Source organism: Gossypium arboreum, chromosome 5 (genome assembly GCF_025698485.1).
Source record: "Gossypium arboreum isolate Shixiya-1 chromosome 5, ASM2569848v2, whole genome shotgun sequence".
NCBI classification, from domain to species: Eukaryota; Viridiplantae; Streptophyta; class Magnoliopsida; order Malvales; family Malvaceae; genus Gossypium; species Gossypium arboreum.
Window position 1 is genome coordinate 11802536 of NC_069074.1, and position 18825 is coordinate 11821360.

At 29.7% G+C, this 18825-nt stretch overlaps 3 protein-coding genes across 3 annotated transcripts; 1 reads left to right on the forward strand and 2 right to left on the reverse strand.

Annotated features, from left to right (window-relative positions):
* The first annotated feature begins 7591 nt into the window (after positions 1-7591).
* Positions 7592-9903, forward strand: LOC108453549 (uncharacterized). The gene is made up of 2 exons (XM_017751706.2): positions 7592-8082; positions 9477-9903. Exons 1-2 carry the CDS (start codon positions 8001-8003, stop codon positions 9677-9679), a joined length of 285 nt encoding a protein of 94 aa, XP_017607195.1. The 5' UTR covers positions 7592-8000; the 3' UTR covers positions 9680-9903.
* An 805-nt stretch (positions 9904-10708) lies between these two features.
* Positions 10709-13160, reverse strand: LOC108453548 (uncharacterized). Its single transcript, XM_053028324.1, has 2 exons — positions 12832-13160; positions 10709-12230 (listed from the first exon to the last, which is right to left on the reverse strand). Exon 2 carries the CDS (start codon positions 12204-12206, stop codon positions 11082-11084), a length of 1125 nt encoding a protein of 374 aa, XP_052884284.1. The 5' UTR covers positions 12207-12230; positions 12832-13160; the 3' UTR covers positions 10709-11081.
* A 969-nt stretch (positions 13161-14129) lies between these two features.
* Positions 14130-18456, reverse strand: LOC108450360 (putative glucose-6-phosphate 1-epimerase). The gene is made up of 8 exons (XM_017747943.2): positions 18178-18456; positions 17042-17116; positions 16456-16512; positions 16213-16373; positions 15739-15879; positions 15102-15204; positions 14903-15002; positions 14130-14664 (listed from the first exon to the last, which is right to left on the reverse strand). Exons 1-8 carry the CDS (start codon positions 18268-18270, stop codon positions 14450-14452), a joined length of 945 nt encoding a protein of 314 aa, XP_017603432.1. The 5' UTR covers positions 18271-18456; the 3' UTR covers positions 14130-14449.
* Between the last annotated feature and the right edge of the window lie 369 nt (positions 18457-18825).

The window sequence follows — 18825 nt, forward strand, 5'->3', positions numbered from 1 at the left end:
ACTCATATGTTAAAGCTTTGAGTTCCAATTATTTTAGACTACTTTATGGTGGGCAAATGTTTGATGCTTGCTTGGCATGTTAGATTCGGTTTTATCTCTTTCAATTTACAATATGATTGGTTGTTCATTTTTATACCTTCTCTAATACGCAAAGCAAAGGAGCCATATCTTGATGCTATTACTAACTTTTCATTTTTCAATGAATGGAATCTACCCTTCTTTTTAAGTTATTTATTTTCGTAAATGGAATTTTAAAAATTGCTACATTATTTATTTATTTATAATATATTGGGGATAATATTATTTTTTTTGTGGTCAGACTGCTTTCACTCATTGTTTTTAAGTTTTAGGTGACATTATTAAATCCAAGAATACTTCCAATAGAAAGCAACATTGGTAATTTACGATTTGACTCTATTTGCAAAACTTGATGTGCATTTTGATGAGTGCTACTCTTTGTCATATCCTTCCATTCATGTTGGCCTTTCAGCTTTGACTTTCATTGGATCAAGTTTTTTCTAATCTTCCAATTTGTTTATGGAATTATGAAATATATTTACGTCTTCTATATGGTCATCAAGTTTACTATTCGACCTAATGTTGATAGTATTTTTAATTTTTATTAAGTGTATGGTAGTTTTATTCTACCTTTCAATTTATCTATCACTTCATTCTTTTTAAATTAAATTTTAGTGTGAATTATAAAAATAATTACTTTTGTTTGTTTCAAATTATATTTTAGTTATTTATGTTTGAAATGTTACGTTTTAGTCATTTACGTTATCGTTTTGTTACGAAGTAGTCGCTTTGCCGTTAAGCTCCGTTGCCTCTCTAACGGCATTCCTACGTGGTAGTCCAAATAGATTTTAAATGCCAACTTGGATGTCCAACTGGGAAAAAAATAATTTTTTCAGTCAAAATGGAAAAGAAAATCTAAAAGAAAAAGGAGATGACTGATTTTTCTTTTCCAATTCAAAGTGTAATTAATTTTTAAAAAAATTAATTAATTAAATTTATTTAATTAGAAATCTATTCTCGTCCCAATTGGATATTTAAAATCCATTTGGACTGTCGTTAGGAAGGTAATAGAGTTTAACGATAAAGTGACCACTTTGTAACAAAAAGATAACATAAGTAATCAAAATATAATCTGAAACAGATAAAAATAACTATTTTTATAGTTTACCTAAAAATTTTATTACTGACAAAAAATTTAGCTCAAATTTTGACAATCCTTTCCCTACTTCTAATTGAAAGGAAAATGCAATATATATATAACATAAAATATAATTCAGTATTTAAATTTCCACATTTACAAATTTTCCTACTATTTCTTTAAAAATAAATGATAACATTGTATTTAAAAAAAAAAGAAAAGAAAAACTTCGAAAGATATGCTTGTCTTCAATGGTGAGTGATTGCAATTGTACATTCAATATTTTTTAAGTACAAATTAATCATATCAAGATTGAAAACATGAACCTCCAAATGAAATCACCTTATAATCATTACAAACAGGAAAACTAATGTCTTGAATTTTATAATATTATAGCATATAATTTAGTATACTCTTATTATTTTAATGAATTGCTATTATTCAACTTGTCAATTCAGCTCAACATTTTATTACTATTATAAATTATATTTTTTTATAGAATAAATAAATCATATATTAACTATCTTTAAAAGGTTACTTTATTCTAAAAGCACTCCATAACAATAACCTACTCTTCATTCCTTTTTTTTTTTTTTTTAATATTATACGTGTATATATGTATATGGAAGAAAAAGTGTTGAGATCACTAAGCAAAACCCCCCAAAAGGGGTGAGATGTGATTAGGCACAAAGACGACAATGAAATATGGGTTTGCAAATTGGTTAGGGTTGCATTAGGTATGAAGAAGAGCCTTCCATACTTTATGAAGTGTTTAAAAGTGACCCACCATTTTTTTTTTTGTTTTTTTTTTTTTCAATTTTAGTTGAAGTTGACGAAACCCGCACATTGATTTATACTATATTGCCTTCCTTAAGTGAAAACGAAGTTCTACTTTTCAATATTGCATTTAATTTACAAGCCAAATTATTGGAACAATTAATTGGTGTGTCTTTATCATTTATTAAGGCAATATGATGTGGATTTATGTTTATTATGTCAAATTCGATATTGATTTTTTTTTTAAAGAAAAATTCATATTAGATTAAAACATCAAAAACAAACACAGGGTAAAAATTCAAAATTGAATCTGAACCAATAGACTCACCCCCAAACCCCACACCTATATGATCCATTGGCTCCAGTAGAACCCATCAAAAGATTATCCGAAATAAGAATGTTTAAAATACAATTAAAAACCTTGTTCGACGCAAAGTAGTCAGCAAGTAACAGAGCCACCCGAGCAAAGCTATAAGCTGCTCTATATGCTATCCTATACTTCCATTAGAAAGACAAAGAAATAAAATACTGTCTTGCTTCGAAACAATTCCGAGCTACTATACCAAATCCTAACACGTCATTTGCCAGATTATTGCACACTTCAACAACTTCAGAGCTATCCATTGAAGTTATATATTAGCAATTTAAGGTTCAAATACTAATAATTACCTCCTCCTTTCCTAATTTTACAATATATTAAAAGAATTATAATGAATTAAAGGTTATAGTAAATTAACAATGGACAGTTGATGATATTTTAACCTAAAAGTTGGAAACATTAAGGAATTTTAGTTCCAACCTTTTTTTTAGTTTATTTATATTTATTTATTATTCGTAAAAATAGAAAGAGGCAAAAAGAAAATTGGAGAATGTAATTAAAAAATCATTTTTATGATGTGTGCATGTTCACTCATATGATATCATATATGATGCATCATCAATCATTTATTAGGAATTAAATGAAAATTATGCAAATATTAATGACTATAAAATTGAATTTTATAATTGAACGACTAGTATATTTGCCCCACAAAAAAAATACTAATAAAAAATAACCCCCCTCCCCGCCCCCACACAAAAAACTCAAAAATATTCAACTTGGTGCTTACCTACCATCAAGTGTTTTGATTTAGACAATGAAAGATTTGAATTTATGTGCAGCTCTAATACTCTTGATGTTAAATTAGCTTTGGAGGAAATAAATTAAGTCCATAAATATCAACATAATGTGTAGGTTAATTTTAGATTTATTTTACTGAGTGTTCAAATGTATTTTACTTATTTAAAGTTTTATTAGTATTAGATTATGATATATGTGTGTGAAAAATATAATTATATAATAAATATATTTATAAAAATTATATAAATAAAATAAAATTTAGATTGCACGGTAAATATTAAATGTTGAAAACTATAAAAAGTAATATGATAAAAGCACTTTTAAAATAATGCAATTTATTTTGTAAAATAAATATGTTTTTTGTTATTAACTAATTGAATTAATATTCGATTCACTTGTGATACATACTCAATCAAATACTTAATATATTATATAGATAAATGATTAACTTATCTTTGAATTATAAGTTAAAAAGAGATATTTTTTTTAAATTTAATTAAATTTTGCATAACAGAAATAGTAAAAACAAGAATAAAAATTATTTATTTATTTTCAACGAATAAATACATCATAATTAAATTGTTTTTCATGCTAATGGTATCTTGAACTTCAACTATGAAGAATATTTTCTAATATAGCTCAAGAATAAATATAAAATAGAAATCTAATTCGTTAAGGTCAATAAAAAACAGAATAATCTCAATCAACTTGCCAAGATGACAATAATTATTCAAAAAAATCGTAAATAGAGATGAAAGGAAGAAAAAAGCCTAGGTGTTATAGTGAAATGTAGAGGTGTTTATAGTTTAGTTAAAATTTAATTAATTGATCGAATTGATTTAATTTGATTAATCAGTCGATGGTCGAATTTAGTTGAATTAGAGATTAGTTAAAGGTTTTTTAAAGTTCAAAATCAAATAATTAATTAAATTACTTAAATTAACTGAAATAATTCCCAATTAACCAATTTCCCTTGCTCTTTTTATTACCGATATAGTTTCCAATCCCCCCTTTTCTCTTTCTCTTTTTATTTTTTCCTTCTATCCATTCTCTAACCTTCATTTCTTTCCTTCGTCTCTTTCTTATACCCTTTCTCTAACAGTTTGCTTCTTCTGTCAATTCCATCAGATCCTAAATGATCACATTCTCTCTTTCATTTCTTCCCCATAAACGTTACATTGTTTTCTTTCAACCTTTTCTTTTTGACTCACTATTTCCTTTTATGGTTTTTCTCCTTTTTTATTTTCTGGGTAATTTAAGTTTGGTTTTAAAATTGCAGGATGTGGGTTGTTACTTTTCTTGGAATTCATTCCATACCGCTTTCAAGCAACTTGCTTTTTATTGTTTGGGTTTTTCCATGCTTTGATGATGTTTTCTTTCTTTTTTCCTAAAAAAATTCCCCCCCTATTTTCTATTTACGTTTCTGTTCTATCCTTTTTTTTTTTTGGTTAACAAGGGAATGTAGGGCGCGTGGTGAGCTTAAATTTTGATTAACTGAGTAAATTAAGTGATAATATTTCAATTTAGTTAATATATTTAAAAAAAATTAATTTAATTAACGTTTATTTCAATTAATAATAGTTTGATTCAATTATTTACCAGACCCTAGTGAAATGGGCAAAGTCTCCAATCATGAATTTACTAATTGGGTAAAAAGTAAAAAAACCTTCGTCAAAAATCAGGTCAGACACGTTCAATGGCCATATCCGGTTTCTTATTATCTACGTGGCGAACCGCTTGCCGACACTAGCATTATTCTCACCAATATAATATTAAAATAACAAACTCAAATTACGTATTTCTGTCACATACAAATTTTAAAATTTATTTTGCTTTAATAAACTTATTTTTTATTTCTAAATTTAAAAATAAAATTTATTTCCTCAAACAGAATGGAGCCTTAATTTTATCAACTAAAACATTTGTCCAAAATCTTGATTTTTTCGATATTTAAGTTTGAGATTTATCATTTACAAATATAGCCAACTTTCTATATAATAATTTTATTTTTGGTCCAATTTTACAGAAAAATAATTATTAGATACCTATAATAATAGGTTATTATAGAAAGATAATAGCTTACCATAAGATTTATATAATGAATTTCCATCAAAATAAAGATAGTGAAAATTGTGTTAAAAAAGAAGAAAAAGTGAAAATCAAATTAACAAAATTAAAAGATAGTATAATATGTGAGTCTAGTATTACTTTTATGAATATTTTATTTTACATCTTATCACATTATTAATTATAAAGTTCATGAATTTAACAAGTTTAAGTAATAAATAAATTATTAAATTATTTTATTTATCACAAACTATTAAATTCAAGTAATTAATTTGTAAGTTTATGATATTATCAAAAAATTATAAGTTTATGATGTTTCAAATTTACAATTTATTTTTAAATATTAAAGATAGGTATTAAATTGAAGCAAAGCAAGCGAAGACAGGAATGAATGCAACTAACATGCATAGATATGATAGTGTTTTCAAGATTTTATATCCATAATGAAATGGGACAAACGATAAACTAAAGCGTAACAATTGTGAGGCAATAATAAATTTGGCAATATCTACTCTCGTCCCGTTTTATCCACATCCCTAATTTTAATTTAATAAAATTAATATATAATAATTAAATGATTCTTAACACAGAGTGATTAAACGGATCCTAAATTTGATCATTGAATAAAGCACCTCATTTCTTTAATAGTGATGATTTTAAATTTAAAATCACTATTATTATTATTATTATTATTATTATTATACATTTTGTAATCGGGATTGTGAAAATAATATGTGGGTAAGACATATTTTAAAAATTAATTATATTTTGAAAATAAATGAAAAAGATATAATTTTTCATGAGAACAGAGTAAATTTTATAATGAAACATGTATTTATTTAGAGAATATTCATGATGAGAGGATTAATCATTACAATTGATGGTAGATATCCGACTACTTACAAAATAAATTTTTATTTAAATTTAGATCAAATTAGTTTTTAAAAAACAGTTATGTGTTATTTGTTGATTATTTATTAAATACTGTTAATTTTTTATACAATATTAAGGGTAAGAAATGAGGTAACACAATTTAAATTTGTACCGAATTAGTATTTAATAAGAAGTTTAATCATCTCTCTATACAAGTCTATGAATATTAAAAATTTTAAATATCATTTATTTTTATTTATCATTTTGGTTTTTATCATATATAAATATTAATTTTAGATTTTATAGTTGTCACTTCTAATAATCCTAAACTCTATCATTAAAAATATAATATGTATTACCACAACACTAGCTAATATTTTATTGATTAATCCTAATTTATATATCACACAAATATATTTATTTGACAACTTCTATATCAAGTTGTTGTTTCCATTCTTCTTACTATTATAACGACCAAATTAGAGTTGGTTTTGTCTTGGGTAAATTAGATCATTAGTTATTAAATTATGGTTAAAATTTTATTTTAGTCACTTGATTAAAATAAGTTATAATTTGGTCACTTGAATTATGTAGAAATTTTATTTAAGTCACAAAACTATTCAAATGTTTTTATTTAAGTTATTAGGCTGTTAATTTTTTTTTTAAAAAATTTCCAATAAGCTTCAAGTGATGATTTGACGACCGATACGGTGGATAACACCCATAAAATAGTAGAAGAGCATATCTTAGATCCAAGTCGATTTGATGCTCAATGTTGGAGATCGGAGAAAAAACAGTTTGAATTTTGATTTGCAAATTCATGACTTCTAAAATTGTTTTATGAAAAAAAAAATGAACTGTAGAAGAGAAAAAGAAAGAGAACTTTTGATTGGTGCATATATTGGGGATAGAGAAAGCTATCTTCATCGACTTTAATAACTTAGTAATTTAAATAAAAAATTTTGAATAATTCAATGACCAAATTATAACTTTTTAGTTTACCAAAACAAAAACTTACCCATAGTTAATGGTGTAGTTTACCCTTTTCTTTTATGAAATATAAATGAAAACAATAAATAAGGCATAATGATAAATTAAGCTCTTAATATTTATAATTTTGTCAATATGATCCTTTTTTAGATAAATTTCACCATCAACTTGAAAAAATATCAAATTTGGCATTAACCTTAAAAGAATTGAATTGTTGTTTTCTTAATGAAAATACAAACTAAAATATTAAATCTTTAAACATGGTAATCTATGTGTACTTCATAATATTTTTTTAATTTTATTAACTTTTTATATTTCTTTGAATTTTGAATTAATTTTATTTTTGTGAATATTTTCATAACTTTTAAATTATTTATTAATGTGACATATAAAATAAAATAATGTCATGTCAAGCATTTAAATACACATAAATTATTATGCGAGTAGTCATATTAATATTTGTAAGGTTTTAGTTAGCATTTTTATTAAAATGATCAAATTAACAAAATATGTAAATATTAAGGACTAAATTTACGAATATGTAAATAAATAATTATCTCGCTTAAGGTGATATATTAGTCACGTGTCGGTGGCCATAGTCACTTATATATTGGCGAAAACAGAAAAGCAAACCCAAACATTATAAACTGCTATTTTTATTAATTTTGTAATAATTAATTAATTATGGTTATGGTTATGGTTATGGTGGAGGGAGTTGCAGCCTACTACTACTGCTTCTACTACCTAAGATAATTAATTATCTGCGCAAAGCCAAGCTACCTTTCTTCGTCCTCATCTGTGCAAAGCAAAGCCTCTGTTTCTAGTTCCGTTCTCTTAATTTGTTTCTTATTGTTTGCTCATTTCCGTTAGTATTAGATCAGAGAGAGAGAGAGAGAGAGAGAGAGAGAGGGTGGAGATTTGGACAGGTCTGGCTGTGGCCGGAATCAAAGAAGAATATTTGAGGGAGGAGGAGAAAACATCGAACAAAATTAAAGCGAAACAAATTAGGAAAACTCTATGGATTGGTGGCATAAGATGATCTTCCCTGTTCGAAGACTCTGGTTTGTAGTTTCTTCTCGCGTTAAGGCTCGCAAAAATGGTGCGTTTCTTTCCCTTTCCTTTCTTTCACCCCATTCTCTTTCTCAGTTAATGTTCTTTGTTTCCCAGAGGCTTTTATTCTTTCTTTGGAGTTCTCTCTTTTCTTCTTCTTCCTTCTTGTATTACTGAATTTTCAAAATAAAAGAAATTATTCACTAGCCAACAAAAGGTTTTAATGAACTCTTTTATTTTATTTTTTTCAAATTTCTTAAAATTGTTTTGATGTGTATTATTGTTTCTTTTTGAGTTCCGAAAAGAGTTCAACTATTCAGGACAAAGAGAAGAGAGGGAAAAATATTATATGACCTATTGAATCAAATCTAATCTATGCTTAAGCTTGAGTCTATTCGAAATATTGGTAGAAAATATAAATCTAATCATATCCTCTTAAAAAAAGAAGAAGATATATTTCTCCTAAAATCTATAATTATAGTAATATAGAACACATCTTGCACCGACAAAAATGCTTAAGTTTGAAATTGAATATTTTTGTTAAAGTATTTTCGAATGAAAACAAACTCATCTTGAAATGGATTATTCCTTGATTGTATTTTTAGTTTCAATTCATTTGGAGGAAAAGAAACAGCGAAATTTTAAAATTGAAACAAGGGAAAAGAAAACCATGTTAATTTATTCCATAATGATTCTTTGATTTTCTTTTTCAATTTCTAAAGATAATGCAATATGGAAGGCTGTTAGTAAGTATAAGATACTTGTGTCAACAATAATTATATATGTACTAATTTAATTAGATGCACATAATTATTCAATATGTTTTCTTATTTAGAGAAGATAAAATTGAAGTATTACTTTTTCAAATGGACTTACATTTGACTCTTTGTGGATGTATAGAATTTACTTATTAACAAGGAAAGATATATACATATAATTTTTAAATAAGTGATATCATGTGTTGATTAACAACATATAAAGTTATTTAAATATTAATTATTTATGTAGTTAAACATTTGGTTGAATAATAAGTACTTTTATTTATTTATTTTCATTTAAAATATTAAAGAGGAATTCAAAATTTGACGATCAAGAATAAAAAAAAAAAAAAAGGGGCTTTTTTTTACTAAGAAATAGAATGGTTAACTAAGGGGCCCGTGAGCCCCCACTTAGTAATTTACCAAATATCAATATCAATATCTTGGTTTTGAAGTTACTTAATGAGAAAGATTAGGTTAAAGATAATTTAGTTAAATTACAATAATCAAGGAAAGATGATTGATCTATAAATAAAAAAGAAAGTTGATTGAAGATATTTGGTAAAGTAATTACGCATTTTATCTTTTTCCGGAAGCTCGGCTGAGATTGGACGAAAACATTATTTTATTTTCAATATGACTCAACCAGAATAACTCTTTTTTTTTTTTTTTTTTTTTAATGCAGGAGCCGGGTTGTTGAAGCTTCACGATGATGTACAAACATGTGGATACGAAGATGTGCAGGTGATGTGGGAAATGCTGCGAAGATCGGAATCGGAGCTGATGGCTGCTAACAACAATCCCAAGCGCAAGCACCGCCCAGCTTTCTGGAGAGTTTTCGTTTGGTCTTCTAACCACACTTCATCCTTCTCGCCCAATCATGCCTAACTTCACACCATTTGCATGCATACTTCCTAATAATAATGATAATGATGATAATAATAGTAATAATAATAATGTGTTCCTACTGTCCTGCAGCATGGACATTTGCGTCTTACGTTTAGAACTGAACTTATAACTCTGACGGCCTACCATACAGTGGCATGGTACAGAGCTCTGTTGCAACCATGAACAATGTTCAAATTGAAATGGAAATATAAGATGATGTATTACTCTGTTCCTTTTGCTGGGGGTTCAAAAATTGCTTTCAAATGACACAACTATTATGCATACATGCGTATATATACTTATCAACTGTAATCAAATTACAGTACGGTAGTTCAATCGGTGGAGGATAAAGAGACTAATAATACTTAAAATTCCACTAGGAAGGAACAAAAGGTTGTACGTATGTATGCATGGCAATTGAAAATGATTTAAGCAATTACTTGACTCCATAAAATTGTCATCAAATCAAATTACTACGACCAATCAAACCATCACAAACAAGTTGAAATGACTAAAGCGAGAAGAAAGATGGCATAAGAAACCTCTATTTCTCGTGTATTTTTCTCCATTAAACCTTTGGTCCCATACCATACCATATCTTTTATCTCATGTATTCATGCCCCTGTAATAAAACATTAAAACACAGGCAAAGGCAGCTTAACAATCTCCAAAATATGATAATTCCTGTGTAAGAATTGAATGTGAGGAGAAATACCTGATCAGAGAAACTTAAGAGTATGTATTTGTCACTGTAACACTTTATCTAAGCTATGCAAGGGAGTCTTGACTCTTGAGTACTTAAAGTACCAGCTATTATTACGGTGTAATAGAACTATTCTCCATCAGCTCACAAGAAGAGAAGCCATGGAATACAAAGATACAAAAACGAAGAACATCGGAAATGACAGAAAATATGAGGTTATAATAAGTGAATATCACAACAATTCCAGATTAAATATGACAGCAGTTCATCGAAGAGTTTCAGAGTAAAAAAGGTAAAATCAGCAAGAATGATAAAGAAAGCATAACTTTTGATATTAAGATTCTAACTGGATTGTTGCAAGTGAATAAAGTGGAATTTCACATCATGAAATTTGTCTGCCTCCTAAGCTAAGATATTATTCCTGCAAAACTGTAATACAAATTTTTCCTCATAGGCTATTATAGAAAAAACTAAGTGAACCAAAATAATGCTAAAGGTACAACAACAGGGCAATCAATCATGTGTTTGCTTTTCTCCTTATCCCTTTTGACTAGTTGCCAACTAACCACAAGTATCGTGTTTTAGGGGGCATAATCCTAAATGCAGCACCCTGCTCACGAAAACTTATTTCCACTTCCGGGAACCTTTTGACATTAAGTTACCAAATAAATTACTGACAGACACACAAGTTCCTGAATGTTATTCCTCGGGTGAATGCATGTATATCTTCTCAAGCAGTACTGGCCAGCCTTCTCCAAGCCTCTGTGGGTTCAATTCCATGGCAGTCTTGAAATCCAGCAAAGAAATCAGTTTGTAGTATCTCTGTTCGTCTATAGCTTCCAAATTCCAGCTGCTATTTTGAACCTGATTATGGTGACTTGGTGAGACACCGTTAACAAGATTCCAGTGGGAATGCTGCTTCACTGTATTATTTTTACTCAAACTACATCCATGCCTGGTTCCTACTAGCTCAAAGCTCATCCTTATTAACCTCTTTAAGTAGACATCCAGTCCGTTGTTCAAGATATTGGCACAATCCATTGGCACACCTTCAAGGCCCTCCAGTGCAGCAATTTGTTGCATGCGTTCCCTCAGTGCCTCAGAGTCGAGCAATCCACCAATAGCATATGACTTGGCATGTCTAGTACTTCTTGCCAAAGTCAAAGCCCTTCGGGTCTCAGAGATACTACTAGAGAATAATGGAATTCCAAGTGGTGCTTGCAATGAACTTCTAGCACACAACTCCTTTCCATCTGCAGCAAACAATACTTCACTTTGACCTCTGCCATCTTCAGAAGCAAAACTATTGGCTGATCCCTTTACTTCAGAGTTAGGAAGCAGAACATCTCTTCCATTATCTGCTTTGCCTGAAACTTCTTGATGATGCTGCACCGGCTTCTTTGTACCACGAGAAGTCAGATCCTGATTTTCAGATACAATAATGTCATTAGTTATTGTTGATTCATGAGAAGCAGAATCCACCTTGGCAGTAAGCCTAATGGATGCTCCAGATCTTGCTTTCCAAGGTGACAATAGAACATCCCCAATTTGCTGACCGTCAAGGATAGTCACAGGCAGTGGAGGGACTTTCGCATTACAAGCATTTTTCAATATTGAACGGATTAGGAGATTGTGTAGTCTAACATTCTCTTTCCCGAGAACACGAAAGCAAACCTTATTGAACTCAACCTTGCTTAGCTTCAAGTTCAACAATTTATTCAAATAATGGTAGTACTGTTTCGATCTCTCAGGCCCCAGTCTCTTTATTAACTGAGCTTTCAACTCAAGGAGATTGATCCGCGAGTGCTGATTTGGCGGTTGCATTGTTCACCGCTAAAAATCCATAACCTAATTAATTGACCAAAAAATGCAGTCACACACTTCCTTTCACCCCAAAAACTTCAATTAAATTAGGGCTTCTTTGCTCCATTTCAAAAACCCCCTTTCCATAACCCCACTAAAGATGTTCCACTAACTCCAGAAAGACCCATGGACACCATTACAAAACGCATCTTTGCAACCCAACAGCAAAGCTCTCATAAAGTTCAAAGATTTAAACTCGTCCCTCCAAATTCAATCAACAAAATTCAAATAAAAACCCAGAGAAATGAAAAAGAAAGAAAGCCAAATTTGAACCATATCAACCCAGAAAAAACCTCCTTTATACTTATTCAGAGATAAATTTGACTAAAAAATCCACGAAAATGAGCTCAACCCGGTTCATGAACATCTCTTCTTTATTCAATAAATAGAAGCTAAAAGAAAAATACCGCCTCGAAAAGCAAAGTGCTGCTACGCGGATCAACGAATGTTAAAAATATAAGTTCAATGCCAACTTTCAACAATAAGCTTGAATTTCATGGGGGAAATTGAATACAACAGAGAGCAAAGGAAACATGAGATTCCAGAAAGAGAGAATTTCGAAAAGAAACGTTATTGTTGCTCTGACCTGATTGGAGCTCGAGAAAGTGGAAGAAAATTTCCGCGGATAAAGAAAAACAAAATACCGTTCTGCTATCTTTCCTTCGAACTCGAGCTTCCTTCTCCTTATATCTTCACTTCCTATTCTCTCATCAAAGAACTTTTTGTAGCATTTTCAACACATTTTCGTCTGATTTTCTCTTCCAGAGATCTTTGATGGATTTTGGGTTTGAAATCAAAGAGTTCTTCAGCTTACCCTCTTTGATCCATTATTTTTCTACGATTTCCTTTCTGGTTTTTTTTATCCTTTTCGTGTATTTTCGTGTATATTGTATTGGGCTAATATAATATTTAATATATGATATTGATTTCAACGTTTAATTTGATATTTAAATTTATTTTTAAATTTGTATTTAAATTTAATTTTAATGTTTAATTTTATATCTAAATTTTTTAATTTGATACTTAGCAAAATTTTTTGTCCCAATTAAATATATGAGTTTGACATCAATCCTTAATTTAACATTTAAATTTTTTCTATCCCAATTAAATATTTATAATTTTTACTAGAATACAAATATTAAATATTGATAGAATTTAAGTATTAAATTAAATATTAAAACAAGTTACAAATGATATAATAATATATTGTAAATAAATGTTACAATGTAAGAACTCCAAAAACAATTTCCACTGAAGTTGAGGGAATAATGGGGTGGTTTACTGTCAGAGAGTGAATATGATAAAATATGTGATTTCCGATATAGAAGATAATTTTGAATGTTATAATGAATTAATATTTAATGCATTAATTTAATAAATTAAATTCTTTTATTTGTTTATTTAATTTATTTATATTCAAAAGTTTTAAGATTCAAACAGATAATCGAATCAATTAAATGATTCGTTTAATGATACAATCAATTTAATCAATTCCATAAATTAAATCAATAAAAATTATAAAATAAAAATATATATAAAAATTCAATTTAACTTTCCTAGTCAATTAATTTAGATCAACCGATTCGATTTAAATAACCTAGATTTACTCTAATTTAATAAATTTTAATTTTTTTACTTTTGTCAAATTCAGTTCTTAAAACTTTTACATTTTGTTTACAAATAGTGGATTTAATTTGTATAGTCTCATCTATATTTTTCTTGATAAATGTGGTCAAAAATAAATTATATAAACAAATGTGACATTTTATTTAAATTTCACTGGAAGCGGACCAAATCAAATAATAACCTATTTTATAATAAAAAGAAAAAATCAAAGTCGGATGCCAAACAAAGAAAAACTATATACGCCACTGAAAAACGAAATTCTATGATCTCTGAAATTGAAGCAAAGGATTTTATTACCAAACTGGAAAACTCTAATAAAACGATTGTACAAGTCTCGGGAAAATTCTACTATATATTAATAGGAAAATGGATTTCAAAATGTAATGAAGGAATATTTCCTTAAACAAAAAACAAAATCATGGACAGTTAATCAGAACACCGAAAGAACCTGAAATGCTTTGCACTAAAATGCTTTGCTTGCTCTTACTGTGAAGCCAGTTGAAGGTGAGGCCTAATTGGCAACCGGATTGCCAGTCTTTTAAGCTGTACAAAGAGATGACCAAGAAAAAGCCAGACTTTCAGTTACTACGGAATATTCTTCGAGGGTCAAGTTGTCCGCTACAGTAACTGGAAGGAACAGCTGAAATCTCCAGCCTCCCTTTCCACTCTTCACCAGGTTTCAAAATGATGGGCTTCTCTACACAAGCAGCTGTGACACATAGCATGTGTTTATATTCATCATCACCAAAATCAGTCATCGCCTTTGCTTTCTTATCCCAGGGGTTCCACACGACTGAAAAGAAAAAAAGGGAAATACAGGAATTAAAAAACTGTAATCAACACATCTAACCATGATTTACATCCTTATCCAATCATCTAAAAGAAACCATATGATTAAACCTATCTTCGCCATATTTAGTCGTTCTAAATACAGTCAGCTGATCTATAGTTATTAACTTCCAAGGTGAGAACGGACCAACAACAAAATATCCATAGCACGCATAATTAGTGTATAGAGACGATGAACTCACCAGCATCTGGAAGTCCATCCTTTCTCAACACAAAAGTCCGCTTCCTGTCATGGTCCAGGATGGCAATTTTTGTAGGTGTACTGAGATATACTTTGTCAACCTTTTTCATTAAGGATAACAGTAATAAAACAATAAACACAAAGTAGAATTAAAAAGACCAGGAAAATGGATAAGCCTGCTTATGAAAATCAACACTAACTTCTGACTCGAATGTTAATGCGTCCCCTTGTTCAGTGAACCGCTCTCTATTCTTCAGGTTATCCAAATAATCCAGCGTCTCTAGTCCTTCTACTCGCACTTCACTAAACAAAATAGAAAAAAAAATTACAAAGAGCAAGAATGAGTAGGCCCTTGCAATTTATCATACAACAATGTCTAGAAACAAAGCTTTTTTTCATTCTATCTGTAATACAAACGTGTTATTAAAACAACTTTATTAACATTTCAATATAAAGTCATCATCTTTTGCAAGAGTATCTAGAACACCTATTCAAAATAGTAAAGCAAATATATTTAGCTACAATGTAGAAGACTGTAGCCTGCATGATTATAAACCATACGTGTAAGTAAACTACTCATGTCCAGTGACTAATAACTTTGATCTCATATTTATTCTCCTGCTCTTGATAGTCCCACTAGAACTATAGGGTGATTTCATCAAGGAATGTTCAGAGATTGCATCTCACATTGCTTTCAAGACTTAAGGAAAAGAGACCAGCATTGTTAAATAAAGAAAATAACTGCAACAAGTAAAATTAAAAATTCATAATACCATATTTACATGTGAAGGTTCTCAAAACTAAAAACCACAAGATGGCAAGAAAAATATATTGAACCTGATATCAGTGACTGAAAAATAGGTGTGATAGGCAAATGTAAATGTAAACGACTTTCCATCAGTGTTGGTATTTCGAATGCGGGATGTCAACATCAAATCACCACCAGGACCCAAAGCTATCCTTAATCGACACTCATACCTGCACAAGATAGCATATCCCTTAATCCAAACAATGGAACTTCAGTATCAATCTCACATGCCTACCTAAATGTACACATTAAATAAACAGGACAAGTAACATAGAAATGAAATCGGTTAATCCATAAATCTATATACAGACCAGTACTAGAGCACATTAAGATTGACTTCAAAAACAGTGTACAACCGGATCCCATAAACAATAATGTTTTATGGGAATAACAAACTCTATTCCATGCCACTTTAACAATTTTGCTTAAACTAAAGCACTGAAATTAAAATGTCAATTTAGGAACATAATTAAATAGATCAAACTTCGTATTGAGATATGCACCTGTGAGGCCAGATTTTCACTTCTTCTTCAGAGTGCCTGAGGATTAAGTCCACGAAGGCCCTGTGAGAAGTATTTGCCGGAAATGGTGGGGGATCAGGATCAACACTCCAAAGACGATTCCTTGCAAATCCATGTTGCTCAAGAGAATCAATAGTCCCGAACTGCAGACCGCAAACATTTGAGCTGGAAGAAAAGTATACATAATAATTGCAAAAACACAAAGACAAGAATTGAAGCACATACTTGAGGAAAACAGATCTGTATACCTCCACGAATAGCATTAGGGGGCTTAAATGTAGCCTGCAGAAAGCACACATATTCATTGATAAGGCAATCCTATTGCTAGTTTTCTCCCAAAATAAAAAATCAATATACATGGATCATTTCAATTAGAAAGTTTTTGTACTTCAAGAAAATCAAGAAACCTTGTTTATATCAAAAGGTAAGTAAAACTGACAGTTCTTTCGACATTTCCCTCCCAAAACTAACTCATTTTTCAGAAGTGCTTTTTAAGCACTAACCTCTATACCAAATACCATCAAGTGTTGATCAAACATGAAACACCAACTAAATAACTATAACCTGCAAGAATTAATCAACACACTGCAAAATTATGAGACCCTACAAGCATATGGTTGACTAAATGGGATAAAAAGATAACAGGATTACAAGTGACCAATGTGGTAAAAGTCATCCCATGAACTATTGCATGCACATTCTGGGACTATCTCTGCTGAAGATAATTAATAAAATGCGGAAAAGGTAACTTTAATTCTTTTAAATCCGTAAGCTAAACATCTTCTTACAAGAATAATTCTAAAACAGATACCTTACTACTAAGGAAAAGCAACTGTTCCCTGAATTCATTCTTCCAAGAAGTGACTTGGCCTCCATCCAGATAGACCTGTTTAAGAGGAAAAATGGAAAATGAAGACAGAATTTGTGTTGTCTAAGAGTGTATTAAGTTTTTCAGGAAGACTGCCTAAGCAGCAATCACAACTTTCTCTGTTGATACGATGGGATTTCAAGAAACACTGATTCCACTTTTAAGCATGGTTAATATAAGGAAAAAAATCAACAGACTGCAGATATTCAAACAAAAGAATTAATTTTCAGAAATAATTATCATCAGAAGAAAGAGAGTGAGATAAAGATTCTCATGGCTTTAAGGACACAGAAATGGATTATTATCTATACTAGTATACTACGGTGGAGGAAATCAAAGACTTCTCTAGTGAACTCAATTTATCATCATGCGTCCATTTAACTAAATATGTTAACATAATAAATCAAGATCAACTTTATTATTTGTCATCCAATAGGATGTGGTAAGCATATCAACTCACACGTTTTAAACTTCCCTGTAGGTGTATAGAAATAGTAATAATGAGCTTTAATCGGCACCCTCAAGATTGGTTTCTCAAGAATCTTTCGGTTCATACATTTCACCTTTCTCTTGACATCTTCTTTTGTCTTTTTTATAAACACACTCGGTGCCATTCACGACTACAACAAAGAATGAATTATTCTTCTTTTTAAATTCAATGCAAACGCAACGCATCTTCAGGAGATTCATAGAACACATTCGGTCCCATTCACGAGTACGACAAAAGAACGAATTATTCTTAATATAAATTCAATGCAAACGCAACGCATCTTCATCAGATATATTAAGCAAAAAAACCCGACCGTTACAAGACTAAAAATCATCAGTTTCATTATACAAACAATTAACAATCACAAGATCTAAATCGATGAACACAACAATCAAATGCATAACACGCAAAACTCTGAAAATAAAAGAAAAAGAACAGGTAATCTTTTAAATGCAGCTTAACATTTTAACAAAGTTTTGAAGATTCCTAACAAAAAAAATAACAAGAATAACTCTGGCTCCGAAAACAGAGACAAGATTGATGAGATAAGAAAGCGCAAACGAAAGATCGGAGGAAAGAGAGGGGAAACCTCAGCAGAGCAACCACGTATCTCCCTTAAGATGACTTTGTCGAGGCCATTAACGCCTTTACAGTGCTCGACATACACATTCTCTGAAGCCATCTAATGAAATTCTTCAATTTCTGGAAAGAGAACAGAGGGGGGAAAAATCATATAAAGGAGAGAAGGAAAGAGAGAGTGAGAAGTGGAGTATTTCGGAGGATGTTTGTTCTGAGGGGGTCTACTTAATTAAGGAAATATCAGATAATTTATTTTTATTTCGTAAGTTTTTTTCTTTTCCTTTTAGTAAGTTTATTTTATTTCGGAACGTAACAATAACGTGTGTTTACGGCTTTACGCTCCATTATTATCCTTTTAAAAAACGACGGCATCACGATTGCTAGAATAAGTCACATTAACCGTATTATTATCGATGAAAATAGGTAAACGAGTGAAGCTTCTAATTTGATTTTTTTACTAAAAAAAGCAATTTAATTTTATATATTTTAAAATGTGTAAATTAATTCCTTCATGAAATATTAAATTTATGTTTTAAATTATTTTTCAGATAAACTATAAAATAGTCATCCAGTTATATTTTTCATTTTATTATGATCATTCGCAATTAATATTTTCGATTTAATTACTAAAATTTTTAAAATTAAATATTTTAATCGA